General features: G+C 46.9%; 1 protein-coding gene across 1 annotated transcript in view; it reads left to right on the top strand.

Annotated features, from left to right (window-relative positions):
• The window catches only part of LOC142568338 (hemicentin-2-like), a 125,517-nt gene that overhangs the window by 1,204 nt on the left and 99,146 nt on the right, over positions 1–25,167 (top strand). Inside the window, exon 2 of the mRNA XM_075678344.1 lies at positions 20,099–20,270. Within this exon, the coding sequence (XP_075534459.1) occupies positions 20,123–20,270 (148 nt within the window). The 5' untranslated portion in view covers positions 20,099–20,122. The remainder of the gene's footprint in view (positions 1–20,098; positions 20,271–25,167) is intronic.

The raw sequence follows: 25,167 nt of genomic DNA, 5'->3' as shown, positions 1-25,167 counted from the left end.
TAAAAACATCCGCAGGTGAAAAGAAATAGTGAGGATGTGTGCATGCATGAGCAGTAGCACTGTGCTTTGTCAATAAATGATTCCATTAATTTAAAGAAAGAGAGATGTATGCAACGCTCTCAGAGTGGTTGGGTTACTATCACGCCTATCCCAAACGGAGGTGCCTGTAAACTGCAGTGTAAAGCGGGCGTAATAATTAATTACATAAGGAAACACAATTTATTTATTTATTTGTTTATTTATTTATTTTGCCCTCAGGGTTTGCACATTACAGAGGGGAGGGGCATATTACAGAACAAAATTGAAAGCAAAAGTTGATACAATAACAATAAGGAGCAGGAACAATCTACAAATAAACACAAAACATATACAGTTGCAACTAAGAAAAACCAGAGTAATTTCAACATCTAAAAATGAAAAAACAAACAGGCTAAACAGAAGAACAAATTGAGTACGAATAATTACGCAATGTTAATCTCGCTGTTAAAACGACAGCGCGATGCGTTCCCAACAGTGCGAAGTGAGGGGATGAAGCGAGACTGTTGTCAAGGCGAGTTTTTTGTTAACTATTTGATGGATGAGGGAGGCGATGGTGCATGTTGTCAAATCGTAAATGACGAGGATGTTCAGGGTTTTAAGTAAACCTGCACCCTTAATATGCGTATTGCATGTGAACCATGTAAACTAAGTTCTCGTTCGAGGCGCTGCCTATGTGTAATGTGCCTGGGTCAGTCGACGTGTAGGTGGTACACATCCTCGTCGCCGTGGTCGCATGAGCATGTTGGGAAGCACACACGCTCGCGTCGACATAAAAGAAGAGCTCTGTGTGAGCAGTTCCAAGGTGAAGACGATATAAGAGGGTGTCGATGGCTTGCTGTATGCCCCGCGCGTCCTGCCCATCTCTATTCATTTCTCTTAATCTCAAGTAGAATACCATCTACGCCCATTTGCCCCCTACTCATACAGTCATAACAATATGTGGCTGCGCAGGCAAAATATCGCCAGTTTTTTGCCTGGGTAATCTTTTCGATTTCCAACGACGCAGAGCTGCATAAGGTTTGAGATAACTGCGTAAGCATAGGAGCAAAGTGCAAGTCATTAATTACGTGTTATGAGCGAAGAATATTTTTGCGCTACATACCGCAAGTCGGTACACTTTCGCAATCCCAAGGCCTTCGTAAATTGAGACACAGATAGAAATATTCCAGCAAGCGAGCTGGCACCACGCCACCGTTGAGTCCGCCGTGTCTTGAAGTATGAAAAGTGAACATGCAAAACTAAAATATTGCTACGGCATGAGCCGGGCGAAGAGAAGAGGAAGAAGACGTGAGCTGGTGCAGCCTCAGGACGCCATCTTGACTTTACCATCAATCTCGTCCCTTGAATAAAGCCGGTTTAACATTAACCGTAACAGTTTTGTGGTGGAGGTGCTAGGTACCTCGACCAAGACGACAGAGCTGCTGCAGCAAGTGCCACGCCGGAGCCGACGCCTCGCTCGACTGCCTCCACCACCACTTGAGATCCCGATGTTCCACAGCAGCGACCAACAGCCTTCTCTGGCTGCTCCAGCGCGAACAACCGGCGCCTGGATGCATCAGATGGAGCCCCGCCCTTTCTCTGGAAAACTCGGCGAGGACGTGGAGGAATGGCTCACCCACTACAAGCGTGTGAGCAAGTACAACGGCTGGAACTCCACGTTGACGAAAACGACAACTACAGTTTTCAATTTGACCTTGCGGCAACTATAAGGCAAATTGTCCGCGAAGAACTTGAACGACACACCAAAGGGGCGGATGTCGAACAGCTTGGTTGCGCTTCCAACCAACCTCAAGAACATGCATCTGCTGTCAGCATTGTCTGCCATGCCAGGCGTTGCAGACTGTCGAGTCGATCAGCTGCGACAGCACCGACGTACCTTTCCCGACGACATGACGCACGATCAACGAACTCGTCGAGCTACCACCACGAATCGGAATTCGGAAGATCGCGTTTATTATTTTCAGCGTCCCAGGGTTGACTCCGAGGCATACAATTTCGGTCACGCATCGCCTGTATGTTACAGCTGTGGCGCCTCAGGACACATTGCTAGTTTTTGTCGCCGGCGCCGACAGACAACATATGGCCCACCACCAACTTGGCCTAATTTTGCACGTGGTAGTTATGACGACCGTTGGCCGATAGACCCTGCAAACACCACAGCCGCGCCACCTCGGAATACCTTCCGTCAGTACAGTAGAAGGAGTGGCTCGCCAGCTTCAGACCGCAGCCTGACGCCTCCAACCAGTCGCCAACGCCGTTCACCGTCACCACGGCGACGTGCTACGTCTCCACCGCCGTTGGGAAACTAGCCGGCGCGGCCGATGGAGGTAAGGTCGCCGGACAATCTGCGTCTCTGCGAAATAGTCCCCTGCCTATTATGATGGTGAAGAACAAAGTGCGTGTGTTAATTGATAGTATACCTGCAACAGCATTAGTGGATACTGGTGCTACCGTTTCCGTCATGAGTGTGACTTTCAAAGAAAGGCTGGGTCGGAAAGTTATGTTCCCGTGTGTCACGATCGACGACACGCCACACGTGGTCCCGAACTACCGCTTTATTTCCCGGCACGCCAACCTTCCGCACCACACAACCACACTCCGAGTTCTCCCTTTTCTCCACTCTCCTCCCGCACGCTCGCGCCGCTGTCCTCCCCGCACTCACGCCACCTGTTCGTCGCTCAGTCAACTACCGTCGATCCCGCGCCTGGCCTCCGAGAACCGCGGCTCCTCGTCATGGGTCTTGGGCTGGCTTGCCGCGGGTCTTGCGCGTCACAACTCTCCCCCCCCTCGAATCGTGAAGCTGTGCTGGTAGGGAGGGGCCATGGCTCATGGTAGAGCATCAACTGATCAGCATGGGCAGTAGTTCGATGACGTCCTGTAGCAGGATCGCTCAAAACAAAGTTATTGTCACCTAATCGTTTGATTACACAATAAGGTCCACTGCGCCGCGGTGCCAATTTCGCCGAAACGCCCTTGGCCGCATCACTCAAGGTATGGGAATCCAGGAGCACAAGGTCACCCTCTTTGATGGTTGTTGCCTGACGATGACGGTCGTAACAGGATTTCTGCACCTTCCAAGCAGCTGCCTGATGTGACCGAGCATACTGGAGGGCCTCTCCAAGGCACCGCTGGAGTTCCGCAGCAAGTGCATGGTGTGCTGCTTTTGGAGGCTCTGTGTCTTCCTTGTCGCTTGTAGGTTCCCATGGGGTGCGCAACTCGCGGCCGTAACACAACAATGCTGGAGTATATCCGGTGACAACACTCTCGGCAGTACGCATGGCAAGGGCGATCTCAGGTATGTGCCGGTCCCAGTCTTTGTGGTTGGAGCAGTATGCCCGTAGACACTGCTTAATTGTGCCATTGTGACGCTCCACCATTTGGCCAGCCGGCCGGTAAGGCACTGTGTGGCGATCTTTGATGCCCCAGTGTTTCAAGAGGTTGCGCCATAGTGTGCTAACAAAGGGCTTGCCATTGTCACTGGTGATGGCCACAGGTGTGCCATGGCGGCAGAAGACTTGCACCATGCACTCCAGTATTTTCGCACTTGTTGCTGCTCGTAGAGGGAAAAGCTCTGGGAACTTCGTAAATTTGTCAATAACTACCAGCAAGTATTTGTGGCCCCGGGGTGTAGATGGCAAGGGCCCGATAATGTCAACACTGAGCTCTTCCATGGGTGATGTTGCCCACTGACTGCTCATGAGGCCCTCTGGTTTCTTGCGCCGAGCTTTTGTGCGCTGACAGACAGTACAGCACTGCACATACTTTGATATATCTGCTCGCATGCCCAGCCAGACGAATCGTGCAGCCACACGCCTCAGAGTTTTGAAAAATCCAGCATGGCCTGCAGTGGGATGGTCGTGGGCCACCTTCAGTGCCAGCTGCCGCAAGTGACTAGGTAACCACGCTACCTTGTGGTTGCCTCTTTGCTGAACCAGCAATCCGCTTGGCTGCAGTTCCGTTGTTTCGGCCAGATCACGAAAGAGGCGATGATCAGGGTCCGAACTTGGGAGCTGAGTCCCTTGGACCACTGCCTTCAGCTTTAAGAGGCGGTCATCACGAGCCTGTTCTTGTACCAGCTGTGTTGTGTCACTCAGCAGCGAAGAGTCAACCTCCGAGGCCACAGCTACTTCATCAAATGTAATTTTGCCTTCAGGTTCTGGAGCAGCAATGGGGAACAGCGTCTCATGTAGGTTGTCACTTGGGTTGTCTTCACACTGGAGAGGGGCTCTACTCAAGGCATCAGCGGGTATGTTTGCCAGCCCTCGTCTGTGCTTGATTCGGCAGTTGAAGCCCTGCAGCCGAAGAACCCAACGCTTGACCCTGGGTGAAGCTTGGTCGGTATGAAACATCCATGCCAGGGAGGAGTGGTCACAGTGTATTTCAAACTCCGTAAATTCAAGATATGCCCTGAACTTGTCCACTGCCCAGACTACTGCCAGGCATTCCCACTCCTGGACAGTATAATGGCTCTCGGCTGCTGTAAGGACTCTGCTAATGAAGGAAACAGGCTGCAGACCATCAGGGCCAGCCTGCAGCAGCACAGCTGCAATGCCAATGCCACTTGCATCTGTCTCCACCACAAAGGGTCGATTTAGATCTGGGAGGCTTATAACAGCATCCTGAGCTAAGGCCTGCTTGAGTGCAGTGAAAGCCTGTTCTTGGCACTCCTCCCACTGCCATGGCTCGTTCTTCTTCAAAAGGTTGGTCAGTGAATGTGCCGTCAGTGAAAAGTGAGGGATGAAGCTTCTATAGTAGCCGGCAAGTCCCAGGAAGGCTTGCAGCTGCTTAACTGTACTGGGTCTAGGGTAATCCAGCACTGCACGCACCTTGTCCTCATCTGGTCTGCACTGCCCAGGGGAGATGATGTGACCTAAAAACTTGAGGGACTGACGGCAGACCTGTACTTTATCTGGATTAATCGTAAGGCCAGCACCCTCAATGCGTTGTAGCACTTCCCTTACATGTTCAACATGTTTCTCCAGTGTCTCTGAGTATACAAGGACATCATCTAAAAATGCCATAGCAAAGTGGTGATTGATTCCCTGCAGCACCCGGTCCATTAGGGTTTGAAAAGTTGCTGGACCACCTGCCACCCCGAAGGGCATCCTCGTAAATTCAAATGTACCTTGATGGCAAATGAAGGCCGTTTTAGCTATGTCAGCCTTGCAAACAGGAATTTGGAAAAACCCTTGGGAGAGATCAAAGCTGGAAAACCACATTGCTCGGCCCAACTGCGCTAGCAGCCAGTCAGTTCGAGGCATTGGGTAGGCAGGTACTCGGGTGCGTGCATTTAACGGACGGTAGTCCACAGCGAGCCGGTAGCCTCCAGACTTCTTTGCAACGAGCACTGGGGCGCTAGTCCATGGGCTGGTGCTTCGTCTTATAAGGCCCTGTTGTAGGAGGTCATCCACACAGCCCTCAATGATCTTCTGCTTCTTCGCATTCACTGGACGTAGCTTGCATCTCACGGGCGCACTGTCCCCCGTGTCAATGAGGTGCTGAGCCAGGGTGGTACATCCCGCAACTGTAGTAAACAGATGGCTAAAGTCATCGAGAACTTTACTCATGCTTGGGTGTAGTTCCCTGGTGCCAGCCTGATGCATGTTCTCTATGCCTGGAACTACAAGCACTTCTTCAAAGAGGCTGTGCAAGTGGTACGACTCTCCATCTTCTATTGCAAGTGCTGTCGCTGGGTCCTTTTCACGCTTAGCAAATGGCACCATGCACTGTGGATCGGTTCCAATCGTCCACCCACCCAGCGATACATGTAAAGAGATGCCTGTTGCTGTTAAAAAATCTCTGCCCAGCACAATGTCCCGACACAAGTCTGGCACACACAGGAAGCGTTGATTGCGGCTGCTTGTGGCCCACTTTATTTTGCACTTGAGGGAAGTCGTCGACTGAGACCAACCTGTTGCCAGGCGGAGTGCTTGTTCCTGTGTCTTGGGTTTGGCGCCCGCCTCGACCGCTACCCTTGCCGCCGGCAATCCAAGCAAGCTCACACTCGAGCCTGTGTCCAGTAGGGCCTGGAACGTCGTCCTCCCGATCTGCACTTCCAGGAGAGGCTCCTTGTTGCCGGCCAAGGCCGCTACTTGCAGCGCAGTCTCGTAGGTGCTTGCCGGTGCAGCACCTACCGTCCCCCGTTTCCCGTACACTGAGAGCGGATATGTCCGATCCCGTTGCATTGGTAGCAGCGGGGTGGGCCGCCACGCCGACCTGTAGGGCACTCGCGGGCCATGTGACCGACGCCTCCGCAGCGATGGCAGTTGAATTCTCTTTGGTCACGCGGCTGGTACCTTTGGTGCTGTGACGGCGTTGAGAGATGTGGCGTCCTTGTGGCGAATGCGGCCAATCCGTGCAATTGGTCTCGGTGGTAGGAGGGCTGTATCGCCGCGGGGTGCAACGGCCAGGGGGATGCCGCCGGCGGATACTGGAACGGCGCGGCAGCCGCTGTGATCAACCCTCCGGGTTGTGTTCCCGGCACGCCGGCCACGTTTATAGTCGATTGGAAGGCCAAGTCTCTCGCGACTTGGTCAGTCGGGGGTGGTGGTGGCTTGTACTGCATGCGCCTCCAGAAACGCTCCATGAGACCGTCAGCGGCCTTCGCCAACTCCGCGAGACTGCTGAACTGTCTTCCCTCCACCAGATCCTGGAGTTGCGGGTGCATCTGCCGCAGCACGCGGTCAACCTTTTCCGACTCGGGCACTTCGCCGCCAATCCGGTCGTAGTAGGCCGCGATGGTATAAATAAATTCCTTTAAATTTTCTTGGGGATGTTGCGTCCGGTGCTCCAGCTCTTGTTTCAAGCGGCGCTTCGCGTCAATGGAGGAGAATTCCGCAATAAACGCCGCAGTGAACTCCTCCCACGACGCAAACGAGTTCACGAATCGCCACCACAACTTCGCGCTACCTTCCAGCGCAGCAGGCACAATGTGCGTAAGCCTCTTGTCAGCTGCGACACCGCTGACCAAACAAAACGTTTCAAGCCGGTCCAAAAATTCCTCGGGGGACTGATGGTCGTTGAACCCCTTAAACCTTGGAGGCTGACCTGGCTGACCTCCTGTGGAGCGCGGAGCGCAGTCGCTCACCGGTTGAACCGCCGCCGCCGTTGTCGTAGAACCCATAGGCACTGCCTCGGCCGCCATCAGTCTTTGTCTGACAGCTGCCGCGATTTGCTCGCGTTCCATGGTAGATCCGCTCGTCTGCCCCAGCAGATGCTGTACCAATTGTTCGGGAACGTCCACTGTCTCCATGTTCACGTAGATCCCGGACGAGCCCCCACTTGTCACGATCGACGACACGCCACACGTGGTCCCGAACTACCGCTTTATTTCCCGGCACGCCAACCTTCCGCACCACACAACCACACTCCGAGTTCTCCCTTTTCTCCACTCTCCTCCCGCACGCTCGCGCCGCTGTCCTCCCCGCACTCACGCCACCTGTTCGTCGCTCAGTCAACTACCGTCGATCCCGCGCCTGGCCTCCGAGAACCGCGGCTCCTCGTCATGGGTCTTGGGCTGGCTTGCCGCGGGTCTTGCGCGTCACACGTGGAATGATGGTGTGACGTTTCGTGGTGTCAGTGGAGAGTGCCTAGTTCCCCTTGGTATTTGTGTTGCAAGTGTTTTATTCGGAGGAGAAGATCTTAAAACAGAATTTCTCGTACTACCGCGATGCACTCATGATGTGATTCTCGGGATTGTTGACATTCTTCAGGATTGTGGTGCATCCGTTAACTGTGGCACAGGTGAAATTACTTTGAATAGCGCGCTTCTCGCCACCCTTGCCGACACATCCTCACCAGTGAAAAACTATTGTGTTGTTTCGAACGATTTGCTGCTACCGCCTTGGTCACTGTCACGTATCCCTGTCAATTTCGCTGCTGCCGACCTTTCATCGTTTGACGCCCAAGTCGAGCCACTTACGTCGAGCTGCGCAAAGAAAGATGTACTTGTACCACGCTCTGTCGTGAGAGTAGTGAATGGCGCCTCAAATTTGCAGACTTTCAATTGTTCTTGTGTCCCTGCCGTTCTCCCGCGTGATATGAAGCTCGCTGAATTTGACGAGATTACTTATACAGCTCCATTACAGTTCTAAGCGAGGAGGAGCAGTAACATAATAGCGACCCCCAACAAAGCTTTTCTGAAGAGCAGATACTACGAATGATCAACAAGGCACTGCCCTCACATGAGCGCCGCGCTCTCGCACAAGTTTTGTGGGCACATCTTTCTGTGTTCGATTTCACACAAGGCGACAAGCAGGCTTCACTCCCGCGTTCTCGTGCTCGCCACAGAATTGACACTGGATCTGCGCACCCCATTCGGCAAAAGCCTTACCGCGTTTCTTGAACAGAGAGGACAGTTATTGCTGAACAGGTGAAAGACATGCTGCGGAAAAATGTTGTTCAAGAGCCTTCTAGTCCGTGGACAGCACCAGTAATCTTAGTAAAGAAGAAGGATGGATCGTGGCGGTTTTGCGTTGATTACAGGAAAATGAATGCGATCACCAAAAAGGATGTGTATCCCCTTCCTAGAATTGATGATGTGATCGATTGTCTACATTCCGCTGCCTACTTTTCATCACTGGATTTGCGATCAGGGTATTGGCAGATACCCATGCACCCAGACGATAAGGATAAAACGGCCTTCGTGACACCAGACGGTCTTTATGAATTTAACGTTATGCCTTTCGGCCTTTGTAACACGTCAGCAACATTCGAACGATTCATGGATACTATCCTCCCAGGACTTAAATGGGAAATTTGTTTGTGCTACCTCGATGATGTGGTGATTTTTGGCAGCACATTGAGTGAGCATAACAGCCGTCTCAATCTTGTTCTGGATTGTGTCAAACAAGCCGGCTTGATCCTAAATTCCAACAAATGTCGTTTCGGAGAAACCGAGACCGTAGTACTTGGGCATCTGGTCGACGAAAACGGTGTGAGGCCAGATCCACGGAAGATTGAGGCAGTCAGCTCCTTCGAAGCACCGAAGTCAGTGCGGGAGTTGAGGAGTTTCTTGGGCCTGTGCTCGTATTTTCGTCGCTTCGTTCCAAGATTTGCCGACGTGGTGTATCCCCTAACATGTCTTCTCCAAAAAACCGTCCGTTTCATCTGGACATCAGCTTGCGACGACGCGTTCCGTCAGCTAAAATTTCTACTAACGTCAGGGCCCATATTGCGTCACTTCGATGCATCCGCACCTGCGGAAGTGCACGCTGATGCCAGTGGTATCGCCATCGGTGCCGTACTTGTACAACGTCATCAAGGAGCTGAACACGTTGTAGCTTATGCTAGTCGCTCTTTGACTAAGGCGGAACGCAATTACACTGTGACCGAGCAAGAATGCTTGGCAGCTGTTTTCGCTGTCCACAAATTTCGGCCCTATATCTACGGACGCCCGTTCACTATCATTACTGACCACCACGCGTTGTGCTGGTTGGTGAATCTCCGTGACCCTAGTGAACGACTGGCACGTTGGGCTCTTCGACTGCAGGAGTACGACTTCGTTATTTCCTACAAGTCCGGGCGTCGCCACGCAGATGCGGACTGTCTCTCCCGCCTTTCTCTGACGACGACGGAGTGTGACGAAGACAATTTTAATGACTGTTTTGCTCCCATTTCTTCTACATTCCCAGACTCGATGACTTTCAAAGCAGAGCAGGAAAATGACATTAGTTTGGAACCTCTGTTTGTAGCCGCATCGCGTCCTGTAGCCACCGGTCGATTTTGTGTCCGTGACGGCCTGCTTTACAAGACCAATTATTTGGCTAAAGGCTCACGCTTCCTTCTGGTGGTGCCGCAGAGTCTGCGAACGGACATACTGAGAGCCATGCACGACGATGTGATCTCTGGCCATCTAGGATTCATCAGAACTTTGAACCGGACACAGGAGCGTTTTTACTGGCCCAGAATGCGGGACACAGTCAAGCACTTCGTCGCCAGTTGCGAACAATGTCAAGGCTACAAGAGCCCTACGACCGCTCCGCCAGGTCTTCTCCAACCTCTGCCGCCGCCTCGCCTGCCATTTCAACAAGTGGGTATCGATCTTCTGGGCCCATTTCCCCGATCATCTAACAACAACCGATGGGTGATCGTATGTGTCGACCATCTGACCCGTTACGCGGAAACGGCGGCCGTACCATCTTCAACAGCTGCATCCCTTGCAACGTTTTTGCTTCGATTCATTATTCTTCGACATGGTCCCCCCCTTGTGATCATAAGCGATCGCGGTCGTCAGTTCGTTGCGGACGCCGTTGAAGAACTGCTTCGTCTCTGCAGTTCGCAGTTCCGTCATTCAACGCCTTATACCCTCAGACAAATGGGCTTATAGAACGTACGAACAGAACGTTAACTAACATGCTGGCCATGTACGTACCTTCCGATCACAAGGACTGGGACGACGTACTCCCCTTCATCACCTATGCTTATAATACTGCAAAGCATGAGACGACCGATTACAGTCCTTTTTATCTCCTCTACGCGCGTTCACCGCTAAGCTGCATTGACGCTATACTACCGTTTGACTTTCACTGCGAGTACTCTGTTGCCAAGACGCTTTTTCTTGCCGAAGAAGCCAGGCGTATCGCTCGTCTTCGTACTGTGGCATCGCAACACCGATCGAAAGAGCGCTATGACAGCCGACACCAGTCTGTCTCGTACGCCAAAGGAGACTTTGTGTGGTTGTGAACTCCGCAACGTAAACGTGGCCTATGCGAAAAGTTTTTACCCCAGTACACGGGCCCATTCGTCATTGTAGATCGCTTGAGTGACTTGACGTACGTGGTGGCACGCTTGACGTCGGCTGGTCGTCGGTCTAGCCGGACCCAGTTAGTACATGTTGCCCGTCTTAAGCGGTTTCACCCTACGCTTTCCGAGTGATTTGGACTTGCCCAGCGGGCTTCGTCTGGCAACCGGGGATTGCTACGGCATGAGCCGGGCGAGGAGAAGAGGAAGAAGACGTGAGCTGGTGCTGCCTCAGGACGCCATCTTGACTTTAACATCAATCTCGTCCCTTGAATAAAGCCGGTTTAACATTAACTGTAACAATATGTTTAATTGCTACTTCGCAGCTCTACTTTTGTCTTGTTTACACTACCATTTAATGTTTTGAAGACTTAGTATGTTTCTATATGTGTGCGAATTATGCGTGGAATGAAATACTTGTGTGCCAGTGGCGTAGCAAGGAATTTCGTTCCGGGGGGGCTCACTTTGCAGCTCGGCCTCCTCCTTATAGAAACAGTCCAGGGATCAAATACATTAAACATTAATAATAACTGCGTTACCATCGCCAGAGATGCTGCAAACGAATTCAAGACTAGTTAAGTATGTATTTTTTCATAAAAGAATACACTCTTCTGTCTCAAAATTGTGCCCGAAATAACTGATATCAATGCTTGCAGGTTTTCTGTATATTTCATAGGTGAAGCAAACTGATCCGACACATCCGACGCGGACATACTGAGAGCCATGCACGACGATGTGACCTCTGGCCATCTAGGATTCATCAGAACTTTGAACCGGACACAGGAGATACTGGTTTACTGGTTTCATGCTGGTTTCAAACTATATCAGTTTGAAACCAGCAAAGCAGTGCATGCCGCTGATATGGAAATGTAAAGGCCGCGAAATGTACAAGTTGAGGACAAACATTTTAATGAAAATTTGTTAGCCTCCCGGCCTTTCTCTCATTTGCATCTTTCTCTCTCTCTGTCATTCAAGAACTGTGTTTACATTTTTGTACACATGCAATGACCAGGGAAAAATCTAAATGATGCTGTCCTTTGTTAGAATGTATTGCGCAGCCGCAGCTGTCACCTGTCGTGAAATTATTGTCGCAACAGAGAGCACATATAGGAAGCAGGAGTTCTGCAAAATATACGAGGGCGAGTCAAATGAAAGTGAGCCAATGCGAATATATAACAAAAGGGGTACATTATTTAAAAGTAGTCTCCAAGAGCATTTAGACATTTGTCCCACTGACTAACGAGTCGAGTAATTCCCGTCTAATAAAACTCCTTGGGTTGCTGCTTCAAAAATCTGTAACTGACCCTACGTCATCGTCCGACACGAATCTGGTTCCCTTGAGCAGTTTTTTCAAATGTACCTAAATGTGGAAGTCGCAAGGTGGCAGGTCTTGGCTGTATGGCGAATGTTGCAATGTTTCCCACTTGAACTTTGCCAGTTTTGTATTAACCACATCAGCGATGTGGGTACGGGCAATGTCATGGAGCAAGATGATCACATTGCTCAATTCTCCACGTCGTTTATTCTTGATTGTGACACGCAGCAAATCCGACGCGTCACAATATCGGAAACGATTGATAGTCTCTACAGGTTTAGCAAATTCGATCCATAATGGCCCCTGACGATCGAAAAAAAAGTCAACAACACCTTTCCGGCAGAAATGACGGCCTTTGCTTTCCTTGGGGGTGGTGAATTCAAATGTTTCCACTGTAAGCTTTGCCGTAGTGTTTCAGGCGAGTAGTAGCGGCACCATGATTCGTCCTCGGTCACAATTGCAGACAAAAATTCCCCACCCTCACCGTGATACCGGATTAGATGAGTCAAGGCAGCATCGAACTTCTCCGTCTTCTGGCGATCGTTCAAAATCTTGGGCATCTATTGCGCACACAAGTGCCGATAACCGAGATTTCATGAATTATGGTGTGATCCGAACTGTGACTGATGTTTACACGCCCTGTCAATTAATCGATGTTTATCCTCCGTTCTTGTCTAATCAGCCTTTGCAGTTGTGTTGGGGGTGATTTCACTGTGGCTTAGGATGGCCATGGATCGTCTTTGCAACTTCCACGTCCTTCTTCGAACCGTTTGCACCAACGCTTCAGAGTGGCCAATTAAATGCAATGTTCAACGCACACGGCAGCCATACGGCGACTTATTTCTTTTTGGGAAACATCTTCATCTGTCAAAAACCTCACCGCACCACACTGTTAAACTTTTGGACTGTCCATTATGTCACGCAACCGTGTTCAACCCAGTGTATGAGAGCAGTAAAGAACATTTATCCTCAGCCCTGCATGCCACTTTTGTAAATGAGATGCCTATGTGCTATGCGCATGCCTCGCAAATAATGGACCGAATTATTATTGCGCAGGGCGGGTCGGCTCACTTTCATTTGACTCGCCTTCGTACATTAGAAATGGGAAGTTACAATGGAATATACTAATGTGAAGACACAGCTTGATAAAGGGCGAGAAAGTGTCACTGGAAACAAAGTTCTCTGCGCATATACACAAAACATCGCAACAACATGTTTAAATATACGTGTAAGTCTCCAATAAATCTACGTATCTAAGAAAAAGTGGCTATATATGATGCGTCAAACAAGGCGAATAAACATGTTGCGTAACCACAGATTCACAGATCACAGCCCCCCCCCCCCCTCGCTCCACTCCCCCGATGTATCGCGCGTGACGGAAGGCGGCGCGCGTCCTCCCCGCTTTTCTCGCTCGCGCACACAACACTGAGCCACCATCATCGGCTCCCCCATGCCCCCCCTCCCCTTACGCTTTTACTCGCACATACAGCATGCGGCGCGCGATCACGATGTTATCGCCCTTGGACTTTATATATACAGAACATGAGGGTGACGGCGACGGCTGGAATGCGCCTGGAGTCTCCATATAGCTGCTATCGCAATAATATATTAAGAGTATCCGGCAACTGAAGCATCCCGTGGCCCATTACTTTCCGCAACAGAGGTAACAAAATCGAACTTTCAACATATGCGACAATTCACTGCGCCGAAACGGTGTCTTATTTTTCTCTTTTGTCGGGCGGGGGACGCCCAAATGAAATAAAGCAAACGAAAGCATGTTGGCTAAAATCGAATGCCTACTTTGGGCACCTAGTGTGGCCGAAGAAAACGTGAGACGCTTGGTCCACAGAGATCCATACGCATACTGCTCGGTATCCTACACCGGTGAGGCAAGACTGTCCGGAGAGGTTGCGCTCAAGCGAACGCGTTGCAATCCGTCGAGTCCCCGCAGTGCTGGCGGCGAGCGACTATGCATTGTTTCTTTTCTTCGTCTTCTAGCCAGAAAGCGTCCAAAACTCTGCCAGGCGAAAATGCAGTCGGCCAGAGAAAAACGAACGCGCATCCAAGTGCGCCGCGCGGTTGCCGATGCAGCACGAGAAAAACGCATGCGCTCTGGCTGGATCGGCAGCCCGCGGGTAGCGAGAACAAAAAAAGAAAAAGAGGCTCAATGTGTCCTCGCGAATAAAAGTCCAAGTAGAAAAATAAATAAGAACTTAGTTACCTTTGCTGGCTTTAGTGTCTTGACATGGATGCTTTGGCGCAGGTGAAAAAAAAAAGTTGATATGCTTTTCTGTGACGTGACGGCACAAATGAACCACCACAACGCTTCGTCTCATCTGACCTCGCTGCGTGCTTTGTGAACTTGTCTGATAGTGTGTAGATTTGGCTTGTCTCTTCGTATGGTCCGATGTACGACTTTAGAAAAGTCAATGCACTTTTGGTGTCAAACGTTTATAACAGCACTAAACCTACAAAGTTCCGGAATTGAAAATCTAAAGCACGACTTTGGAAATATCAATGCACCTTTCGCATCGAAAGGTTATGAGAACTTTATACCCATAAAGTTTCAGAATTGAAATCCAAGCGCTCCGCAGATTACGCGGCCTCCACGAGATGCCGGGACGAGCCCGCTTGCCATCAAAACGCCCTTGAAATTTTGTGCTCGGTGGAGCACCTTGTGTTACGATATCTGACTACCGATGCATGGGCGCTGGCGCGATATCCAGCCCGATTTCGCAATGTTCGCGCTAAAATGTCTTTTCGAGCGGGAAAAGGACATTCTAGAGAAAATCAAGCATGATTTCCAGCGTCGGGAGTTGTTTTGGTCGGCAGCGCATGAAAGCACGAAAAAATTTCGAGGTAGGGGGCTGAAGCCCCATAAGACCCCTCCCCCCTCCCCAGGCTACGCCCCTGTTGAGTGAGTAACCACAAGAAAAATGCCCCGTGGCTAGGAAAACATCAGTGGTTGTAGTGTACAAGATGAAATTGCTAGTTAACTAGGCTGCAAAAAAAAACGCTAAAGGATAGGCTATAAGCAGAAATTAGTTTATCACGTTGGCTTCCACCGCCAAACCGAAAAAAAAAAGCTTGCATCACCGAATTTTTTTTTTAGGCATTGCTTCGAAAACGTTTGTCATAGTCGCACTTCTGATAATTGGCGATACTTTGTTTAGCAGACGGAGAACAGTAAGAATACTTCATCAGTCCTTGTTACGAAGTGTTTGGTTAGTTTCAATATTCAAAAATGCCGAATATTTCCTTTTCGTATACTAATACGAACACTTAGTGCACGATATTCCATTCATATTCGAGCCTTAGAATATTCGCCCACCCCGACTTATAACTCTTGTATATGCTTTTGTTCTTTGCCGAAGTACTGAACTCACCGTTTTTCGTACTTCAGCTTTTCCACGTTTAAGTACGAACACGCAGCCATCTTTAGAGCCAATAGCTTCCAGCGGCGTAGACCCAAACTTATCTATACATTTATCGCGTGTGTTGCATCTGCAGTGCTATTCTTCTTTCTAACAGATTATTTTTTATTAGCTAATTCGGCATATACTGCAGTTTGACGACTTCCTGTTGAATACCTGAAGACGCCCGTAGAACTTGCGCGACAAATTGCAGCTTTCGCACACCTAATTAGAGAACTTTTCCTATTTAACTTTTGAAATATTCGCTTTAGAGGACATGTCGCAATTGGCAAATTTAATCCTTGCATAATAGGGCTGTCATATATGCTTAGACTAAATCCTAATTCTACCACGTGTTGTGATATATCCGTTACTAAAACGTGTCGCGAAGTGCATTGGCATTCAACTTATTATTCTCCGAAAGCTCGCCCTACTGCACCCCTCCTCCTCCTTCCTTCCCTCCCCTCGCGCACTTAGGGACAAAATTAACTGTTAGGCCAGTGCCTTTATGGCAGACTTGGGAGCGGATATTTCGAAAGTTGTCTTAGTTTCGGATTTTTTCTCTTAATATTTATTTATTTGTTTATTTATTTATATATTTATTTATTTATTTATTATTTATTTACTCACTCTACTTACTTACTTACTTTACTTACCTCATTCACTCCCTCACTCACTCACTCACTCACTCACTCACTCACTTACTTACTAACTTACTAATTTACTTATTTTACTTACTTACTTTCCTTACTTTGCTTACATAATTACTTACTGACTTACTTTACCTACTTACTTGCTTGCTTACTTACTTACTTACTCACTTACTTACTTACTCACTTACTCACTTACTTACTTACTTACTTACTTACTTACTTGCTCGCTCACTCACTCACTCACTCACTCACTCACTCACTCACTCACTCACTCACTCACTCACTCACTCACTCACTCACTCACTCACTTACTCATTCATTTACCTTACTTACTTGCTTACTTACTAATTCTCTTACTTTACTTACTTAATCACTTACTTACTTACTTACTTTTTTAAATAATAAAAAACTCTATTATTTCTATAAAACTTAATACATTCATCAGGCCTGCCAAAGCCACTTTAGGCTTGACTGGCAGAGCGTGACAGGCAGCATACAAAGTGTTGCAATATCAAAAAAAAAGAAAAAAAGAAATACAGGGAAGCGATAAATGCGTATACATACACTGATACACTCATTATGCGTATTTATAATACATGTACGTATATGCACATATACAGGTTTGAGAAGCACATCTGGCGCGTACAATTATCACTATGCCACACGATTAGTTTGCATGGCACAGTAAAAATGAGTACATGATTATAAACAACAGGATGAGTTCAAAAAAAGGAAATGCTCCAATGAAAACCTTTGCAGAAACAAACTGTCTCGTCACATTTTTGACCAAAGCCGCTATACAGGCGTAACACAGGAGGAGGTAAGTGACGTCTACGCCTTTATATATTGTAACCGTTCAAATCCGCACGTTTTAGTGCTTTCTTGAGCTTGTATTTTGATGTGGACTGCAGCACGTTACAAGGTAAATAATTAAACAACCCAGGAACATAGTATTCGCGCATTCTTTTTGTTGCACAACGAGGTATTTGATAACGCCATTTTGGTTTAAGGCTACGGGAGTTAAATAAGGTCCCAGAAATGTCTCAGGGCTATTGTACGCAGTGAAACCGAAGAAAAATGTGGCACTGATAATACCTTAAACATGTCGGTGTTGCCTTCAAGACACAAGTTATAACCTGTAACTTTTAAAAGGGAACGCATTAATGCGTTAATTCTTTTTTGCCAAAGAAGAGCGCAGTGTCCGTAGGCAGTAATTCCGTATCAGACAACACTATAGCACAGCGCATGCGCTGTGGTTTTCCTGACAGATTTCGGCATGAGGTGACGGATTTTATAGAGTAAGCAAAGCACTGAGCGAATCCTCTGACAGACATAAGAAACATGCAAATTCCATGAAAGATCGCTGTCAAAACGCAAACCGACATATTTTACAGATGATGTGTAGTCGATAGGATCACAATAACATGGATCGTAATGTGAATTATGTAATATTACTTCCCTAGTGAAGTGTACTCTCTTTAAAGGACTTCGAAAGCAGGCAACTAGCGTTTTTAATCCGTTAATGTCAATTAAATTTGTTACGAACCAGTCCATTGCCTTCGTTGCGGCTTCTTGTAAATCAGAAGCTGCATCAGAGTATTGATTTGCACGAGAAACTAACACTGTATCGTCTGCATACTGAAATATTTTAAAACGGACTGCATTAGACAGATCCTTAACGTAAATGTTAAATAAAAGATGCCTTAATACTGAACCTTGTGGAACACCGGCTTTGATTGGCAAAAGGCTGCTGTGAAATCTTTGAACTGAGACGTACTGAAACTGATCCCGGAGAATATAATGCAGAAGTGACAGAAACAAACCACGGAATCCCATCATCGAAAGCTTCGTTAACAAGTCATGGCAGTCACTGCCAAATGCCTTTCTTACATCAAGAAACAATGCACACGCTACCTGGTTAGTTTCGAAACAGAAATTCAGGAAATCGGAGAAATGATCCAAAAGTGCCTTAGTGCCTTTGCTTTTTATAAAGTCGTATTGCTGCGGTGATAACATGTTGTTAGTATAAAGGAAGCTATTCATAGTGAGCAGCATATGTTTCTCTAAAATTTGTGTTATGCAAGGTAAAACTGCATAACAACTGCAAACTGCATACTCACTCACTCACTCACTCACTCACTCACTCACTCACTCACTCACTCACTCACTCACTCGCTCTCAAGGCCCGAGGGCATTACAGAGAGGAGTGGCCAGTACATATGTAGAGGCTGACAGTCTTCTCGAAATTAGTGGTGTCACAGATGGCAGCGATGGAGGCGGGAATGTGGTTCCAGTCTTCGGCATTGCCTGGTATAAATGGTTGAAAGTAAGAGTTGGAGTTGCATGGTGGTAGCCTTCCCTTCATTTGGTGATCGATGCGAGGTGAAATGTAGGATGGGTGAAGAAACAACTCATCTTTAAGAAAGGATTAGTACAGTATATCTTATGAACAGATCTGACTACAGTACGACGAGGCTTCAATCCTGCAATGGCAACATGCCAACTAAGTGTAATAATTAAAAAACCTTAATTAGATAATCTTTTTAGTATTTAGGCATGCGTTCATCGCGATTAACATGCAGCTGATCCCCAAGTCTTCCTGAGATCAGCACGAACATATGGCGGAACAACGCAGCCGCACGAGAATTGTTAAAATTGATTCGAAAAGAACAAAATTCAACATGTGAATAAAATTACCCTACGCTAGTGTATGTGCGTGGGTTTTAAGCCTCGGTACGGAACGAAAAACAACAGTCATTGTCAATTGTCTTTCTCATCGTTTGTGTGGACAGATCCTTTTCATAACTTCTTTTCTCATCATATTTTATACCCTTTCCCCTCTTCCTCTGATGCAGATTAGCCAACAAGAAGGTTAATCTATCTCTCTTTTGTTCCCTTCTTGTTATGCCATATGTCTTTATTTACATACTTTTCTTAGAATACCTTGTAGCATACCATGCCCCTTGGTTTCTTCATTAGGAGAACTTAAAGACGCTGACGTTGCTTTCACTGCAAATTGCACTGTTCAGGCGCGTAACTGATAGCGTTCTCCTAGCTTACTTTTTAATTATGCGCTTTAGGTGTATGTTGCGATTGCGAAGTTCAATTCGAGCAGTAGTGATATGATATCTTCTCAGCAGAAATAACGCGATTAATACTTGTTTTGAGATGTTCGTTCCCAATATGACTTACTTAATACATCAACATTTCATCTATTAGCCTCGCAAATACTGCATTTGCGCAGTTAAACATGAAATTAACTGCAACGCCAATCAATTTTCAGCAGGTTAGAGGGACGACGGTCTCCGAAACTGATGCTAACTCGAAATTACTGCTGAGAAAATTTAGTTATTACACTGCTTCATTTCCGCTGTTGCAGAACGTGGCCTGAGTTAAACATTAAAAGTTCGCTAGTGAAAATTTGTTAATGCGCTACGTTAACAGTGTTGATCATGCAAGAAATGGCTGTATTAGCCGCAATATATAAGCAGAAATTTAGCGGTGTTATGTGCCATAGGCAATTAGAAAATAGTAGTTTGATATAACAGAACGGGCCACCCTAAAAGATAACACTGCAGTCGCCATTATCAATGTATTTACAAATAAAAAAATATCAATACATGCTGAATCAATTTAGTACAGAAGGTCACATAAGCGGGAAAACAAATGCTAGACCCTTTACTATTTCACCTACAGCAAACATGTTTGGCGCTTTTATTTATTGATTTCGGCTACAGAGTATTGTGAGAGCGCATCAAAGAAGAAAGTGCGCAGCACAAAAGACATTTAGCGTTCAGCTTCTGACGTACCGATGGAAAGGAAGCTTACACTTCGATTTAGGGCCCGTGCCGTCGTAACTGCGTTTCAATAAGCCTTTGGCCCAACAACTTACAGTGCACAAACCTAACAGTGAAATGCCTGTTTTCTTCTTTTCTTAGGTTATCAGTTTCGTGAAAGCATCAATGCAGCCCAACAAAGTCAGCCTGGTCTCAGTGGACGCGCATTCAGAGGACACTCAACTGCTGGAAATGAACGTCGACAGCACGCTCCGCGAACTCATGGTCTCGGTTTCTGGAGATCGTCCGAACCTTGTTCTCAGCGATCCTCAAGGTATATGCCACGCCGGTTCGACTGTTTTCTCTTCTGGATAAAATTTACTTCAAGCTTACCAACAAATCCATTTTCTTGAGCGTTAGGATACTGGAGCGATCGTTACTGGACACTGGACTTTAGCGTTCCACGCAATCTGGTAGACGATCGCAAACTCAATCATAATACTTTGAAAATGCTTTCGCGAGAACAAGTCAACATGTCGAAGTGTTGCTGCAAGCGGAAGCGTTACTTGTCCGTCCGCAACTGAACACTCCAATCTCCTACTTTCTATGACCCCGTAATGTCTTGTTCGCAGACGGTTGATCTCGGTTTGAAAACATCTCATTTGAGGAAATTTTTTGGTTTCATGTGTAGGCCTGTCGAAACAGTGTCAACACTGACAAGCCTGCAAGTGTTAAAACGAAAAAACACTTTCTAAAGCTGGTAATCGCATAATACAATTGAGCGATTCTCCTACGGCGCTGTCTATTTTTTTCTTTTGTTTATAGTAAAAATAGAGTAATGCGAACACAAATACGAACAAATACATAAAGTTTACTTCACACTGTAAATAACCACTTAACCCGCAGTGGTGGCTTAGCGGCTGTGGTGTTGCGGTGCTAAGCACGAGGTCACGAGATCAAATCCCGGCCTCGGCGGCCGCATTTCAATGGAGGCGAAATGCAAAAACGCCCGTGTACCGTGCAATGAGGGCACGCTAAAGATCTCCAGGTGGTCAAAATCAATCCACCGTGTCTCATAATCTACGGCGTGTCTCATAATCAAATCGTGGTTTTGGCAGGTAACAACCCAGAATTCAATTCATATAAATAAACATTTGGACCTCAGCGACAAGTCATGTCTTCTGAACTGACAAGTGTCAAAATAACGCCTCTAGCCCCCCTAACGTAACTGCTAATCTCATTGTACTGCTTTTTTTATTTTTGCGAGGCATTTCTTTCCAAGTCAGAGCCAAGGTCAAAAGCGAGGCCGCTACAGGTCGCAGAGTTTGCTTATGGCTATGTTTATTGACATCCCATCGTCGCTGCGTTGCCACTTATACTTGCAAGCCTCTGTAAATCCATTGCATTGTCCACTAGTGGCAATATGTCGTCCGCACACATAATCCGAGGGACTTTCTGTTGCATCTTTTGCCCATTACGGGTAAGATAGATGAAAACCTCAGTCACTACTTTCTAGCTGTCTTTCTATGCCCTTAACTTAAAGCGTGAACAGCCGTGTATGCAGAGGACACCATTGTTTAAGTCCTAGGTGAATTTCCGCAACTTCATTGTATTTCTCGCCTTGCCATACGATTTGTACTCGGTTCTTCCTGAACACGTCCACGAAGTTGTTGTCTATGCCCTCATGCTTCATAATATCCCATGGCAACTCCTTGTCTACGTTGTCGTAAATTCCTTAATTATCTTGAAATGCTATCTATAAAGGTCTATTTTGAGCTATTGAAATCTCTATGCACTGCGTCAGTGTAAAGCTATTATTCTATAAGCATCTCACTGGTCTGGACCTTTTCTGTAGGTCCCTGATTATATAAATTTGCTCCACCCACTTCGCGAGGTCGAATTTTATGGCTTGCAATGCCGTTCTGTATATCACCTAAATAGCTGTAACTGGCCTATACGAGCTCTTCTTATCCTTATTACCTTTGCCTTTATAGTTAAAGTTCATTCTACTTTGACGCCACCCCAGCGGAATTTCCTTCGTTTTAATCACTTGCTCCGTGGCATTAGTCATCAGTGCCTTATTCTTTGGACCAGCTGTTTGATTAGCTGTATTGGTATTTCATAGGATCCTGTGGTAACGTTATTAAAGACAATTCCTTCAGCTTTTACCAATAAAAGCTTTCTACGCTAAATGTTTATCTCCCAGGCTTTTCTCTAGCTGGATCCTCTTGAGTCTGGACTATGCTCTCTTCCTTGCCGACGTTATTTCAAATAACATCTCTGATGTACCGCAACACGTCGTCTCCTTCGAAGATGTTACCGTCTTCATCGCCTATAGCCGTTTGCGAATTTTCATTTTGAGCTCCGAAGCGTCTTATGCGGTTCCAGAATCTTTCTAGGGGCGCTATAACGTAAAGCAATTCCAAACATTTCTATTCCTATTCTGCAATCAGCCCTCCGCGATTGGCCAAAACATTTTTGGACCGCCCCTACTTCGCCTGTCTGTCATGCGACGTCACGACTACCGCGATAGCTCCCCATCTGATATGACGTGTACACACTGATTATGCATGATTGGACCGAACAAAAGAAAAATAGTTATTTCTGATTCGACGCGTTTTCCCCATTAGCCCTCGGCTATTGGTCAACAGTTTTCGGGCTGCACCCACTTCACCTGCCTGTCAAGCGACGTTACAAAACCGCGAAAACTCACCGCGTCAAAATGACGTGTACGCGTTAAAGATGCAATAATATGCCGAGCAAAACTTAACTTTCTTCTGAATAGCTGCAGGCTGCCCCGTTCCGAAAGGAATAAAACATGGCTGCCGTCGATCACTCAGGCACTGGCTATTAGCCCCTGCCGGAGAGCATTGGGTTATTTGCGTATAATAAAGCTTTCTGTGTGGCCGTGCAACATTTTCGAGAACTTTCGGCGTGTTTACGACCTCGTTCTGGCAACGCTTCTTTGCTGAGGATCCGTTTTAGCGTCATTCTTAAGCTTCCGTTGCATGCCGCCGCGATTTTCGACCAGCCACCGCAGGCTAAGTAAGGGAAAGCGGACCAACCGCAGACGCCGGCACCACCATCTTTATCCGGTTATCGATTTTCAGTGCAGTGGCTCAGCCCCATAGAGTCCCTCTCCACTTGAGTGTGCTCCTCGCCTCTTAGCCAATTGCATAAGACAAGCCGCTAAGTTTAGGCAATGTTATTTGTTTTTGAAGCAAACAAAAGGTACCTCCTATGATTGAGGAGAGTGTTTGTTTGGTGTGTTCACACAATCCTGCTGGTCCCCTCCCGATGCTTGCGTCGGCGGTTACGCAAATTTGACGTCAGGAGATTGGAATAAAAACATATTGGAATAGTTTTACGTTACAGGGCCCTAGGTGTGCGTCTGTCGCTTTTTTTGGCAAATGTAGTGCGCCCAACTTTCATTTGTGCATTTACTTTTCTGTTACATTAGTTCGCTCGCGACCCTTGTCTTTTCGTGGTGTTTATGCCACTACGCATACCTCTTTTTGATGTAATTACAAATTTTTGGCTTCTGGATGATCCTTATACGCTTGCTTACGATCTTCTATAGCTTCCTTTATTTGCGTTTTCCACAACTAGCGTTTTTTTTTTCTTTCCGCACCAACAATTTTTTAGCTGTGCTTGTCTTATCTCCTGCTGCATGACGTCTACGAGTTCCTTGTAATCCTGGACTGCTGTTGGAGAGGCCTTCATTTCATTCCCTACATTTTTTCCTATTTATGCTATTTGCTTATCAGTACTTTTGAGCAATTTACTGCTATTGATTCGTGTCTTGTCTTAGTATCTGTTCCAAATTTTAAGGCTAAACGTTTATGTGCGGTACCCAGGCTATCTTTTCCCTGTTCATTTATCGTCATTTGCTCTAGTTGTTCGAAGACAGTTTATGAGACTAAGGCGTAGTGAATACATGACTGCCTGTTTCCGCATTGCCACGTTACCTGTACATGACACTCATTCTTCCTGTTAACTACTGTTTATCGCACGGACCCTGCACTAGGGAACCACTGTAATCAGCATATATGTCTAAACCACCTGTCCCCATATCCCGGACTTAATGATACGGCTCCCGATATAATCAACCAATTCTTTATTTTTATCTCTGCTATCACTACCTATCTATTGGCAAGTTCTGTAGACTGTCACGCCTCCCCGCGGCCATCGGAAATTTTTTTTTTCAGAAGAGTATCGGAGTAACCGCAGGCGGCGTGGCAGTAGCGCATTTGCTTGCTTTCTTCGCGGCGGCCAGTACGCTTGGATTATCGGTTTTTACGCATCGCTTGTGCAAGATGAAATTCAAAAGCACTCACATGTACTGCGTACCGCGATGCACGAACAGAGCAGTGGCAAGTGAAGTGAGCCTCCACTCGTTCACCCAAAGATGCGGCATAGAAGATAGAACGGGTTGTCGAGTTGCGAATTGCCAAGCCGGTCACACCACCGATGAAAGTGTGCAGTGCGCATTTCGTCGGCAGTAACATCTTCTGGATCCCACGTAGATAAGAAAACGAAAGTTCTTTGCTGATGTACATCCTTTTATTTTTCTACGGAATATTGTAGGGTAGCCAACCAGGCATGTCCTTGGCTAACATCCCTACCTCTCCCTCTTCTTTCTCTCTCTGTCTCTTTCATCTGTCCATAACAACTCAATACGTGAAAGGAGCTCGAGAATATCACAGAGCAGTAAAATTGCTCTTTGTCGAGAAACGGTAGTGCGCGAAAGGTAGGCCTTGCGGGCCGCCGCGGTTAGCAGAAAGACAAAGAAAAAAATCATAAGTCTTTGCACTCTGTCAAGAAGAACGGGCAGCGAAGTTGTGGTGTGTTTTACCTCAATCTACGCATATATGTATAAATTATTATTATTATTATTATTATTATTATTATTATTATTATTATTATTATTATTATTATTATTATTATTATTATTATTATTATTATTATTATTATTATTATTATTATTATTGAAGGACACAGACAACGAATACATATTTCGACTGTGGAGGGATTTATTCTTTTTCTTTTACGAAGTAGTGAAGGGTGCAAGTGCCGCCGCATGGCAGACGGGAATTACACATTATTTAGAACTTCACTGTGAATTACGTAATTACCAAAGTAGATAAAACTTGGCGTACTATTAGAGTCGTCTTAGCGGCTAATCGCCATTTAATTTATTTTGGGATAGTTTCGATAACACAAGAGTTACA

This window comes from Dermacentor variabilis, unplaced genomic scaffold (assembly GCF_050947875.1).
Source record: "Dermacentor variabilis isolate Ectoservices unplaced genomic scaffold, ASM5094787v1 scaffold_18, whole genome shotgun sequence".
NCBI lineage: Eukaryota > Metazoa > Arthropoda > Arachnida > Ixodida > Ixodidae > Dermacentor > Dermacentor variabilis.
The sequence above is the reverse complement of the archived record's forward strand: the minus strand, read 5'-3'. Positions and strand labels throughout refer to the sequence as shown.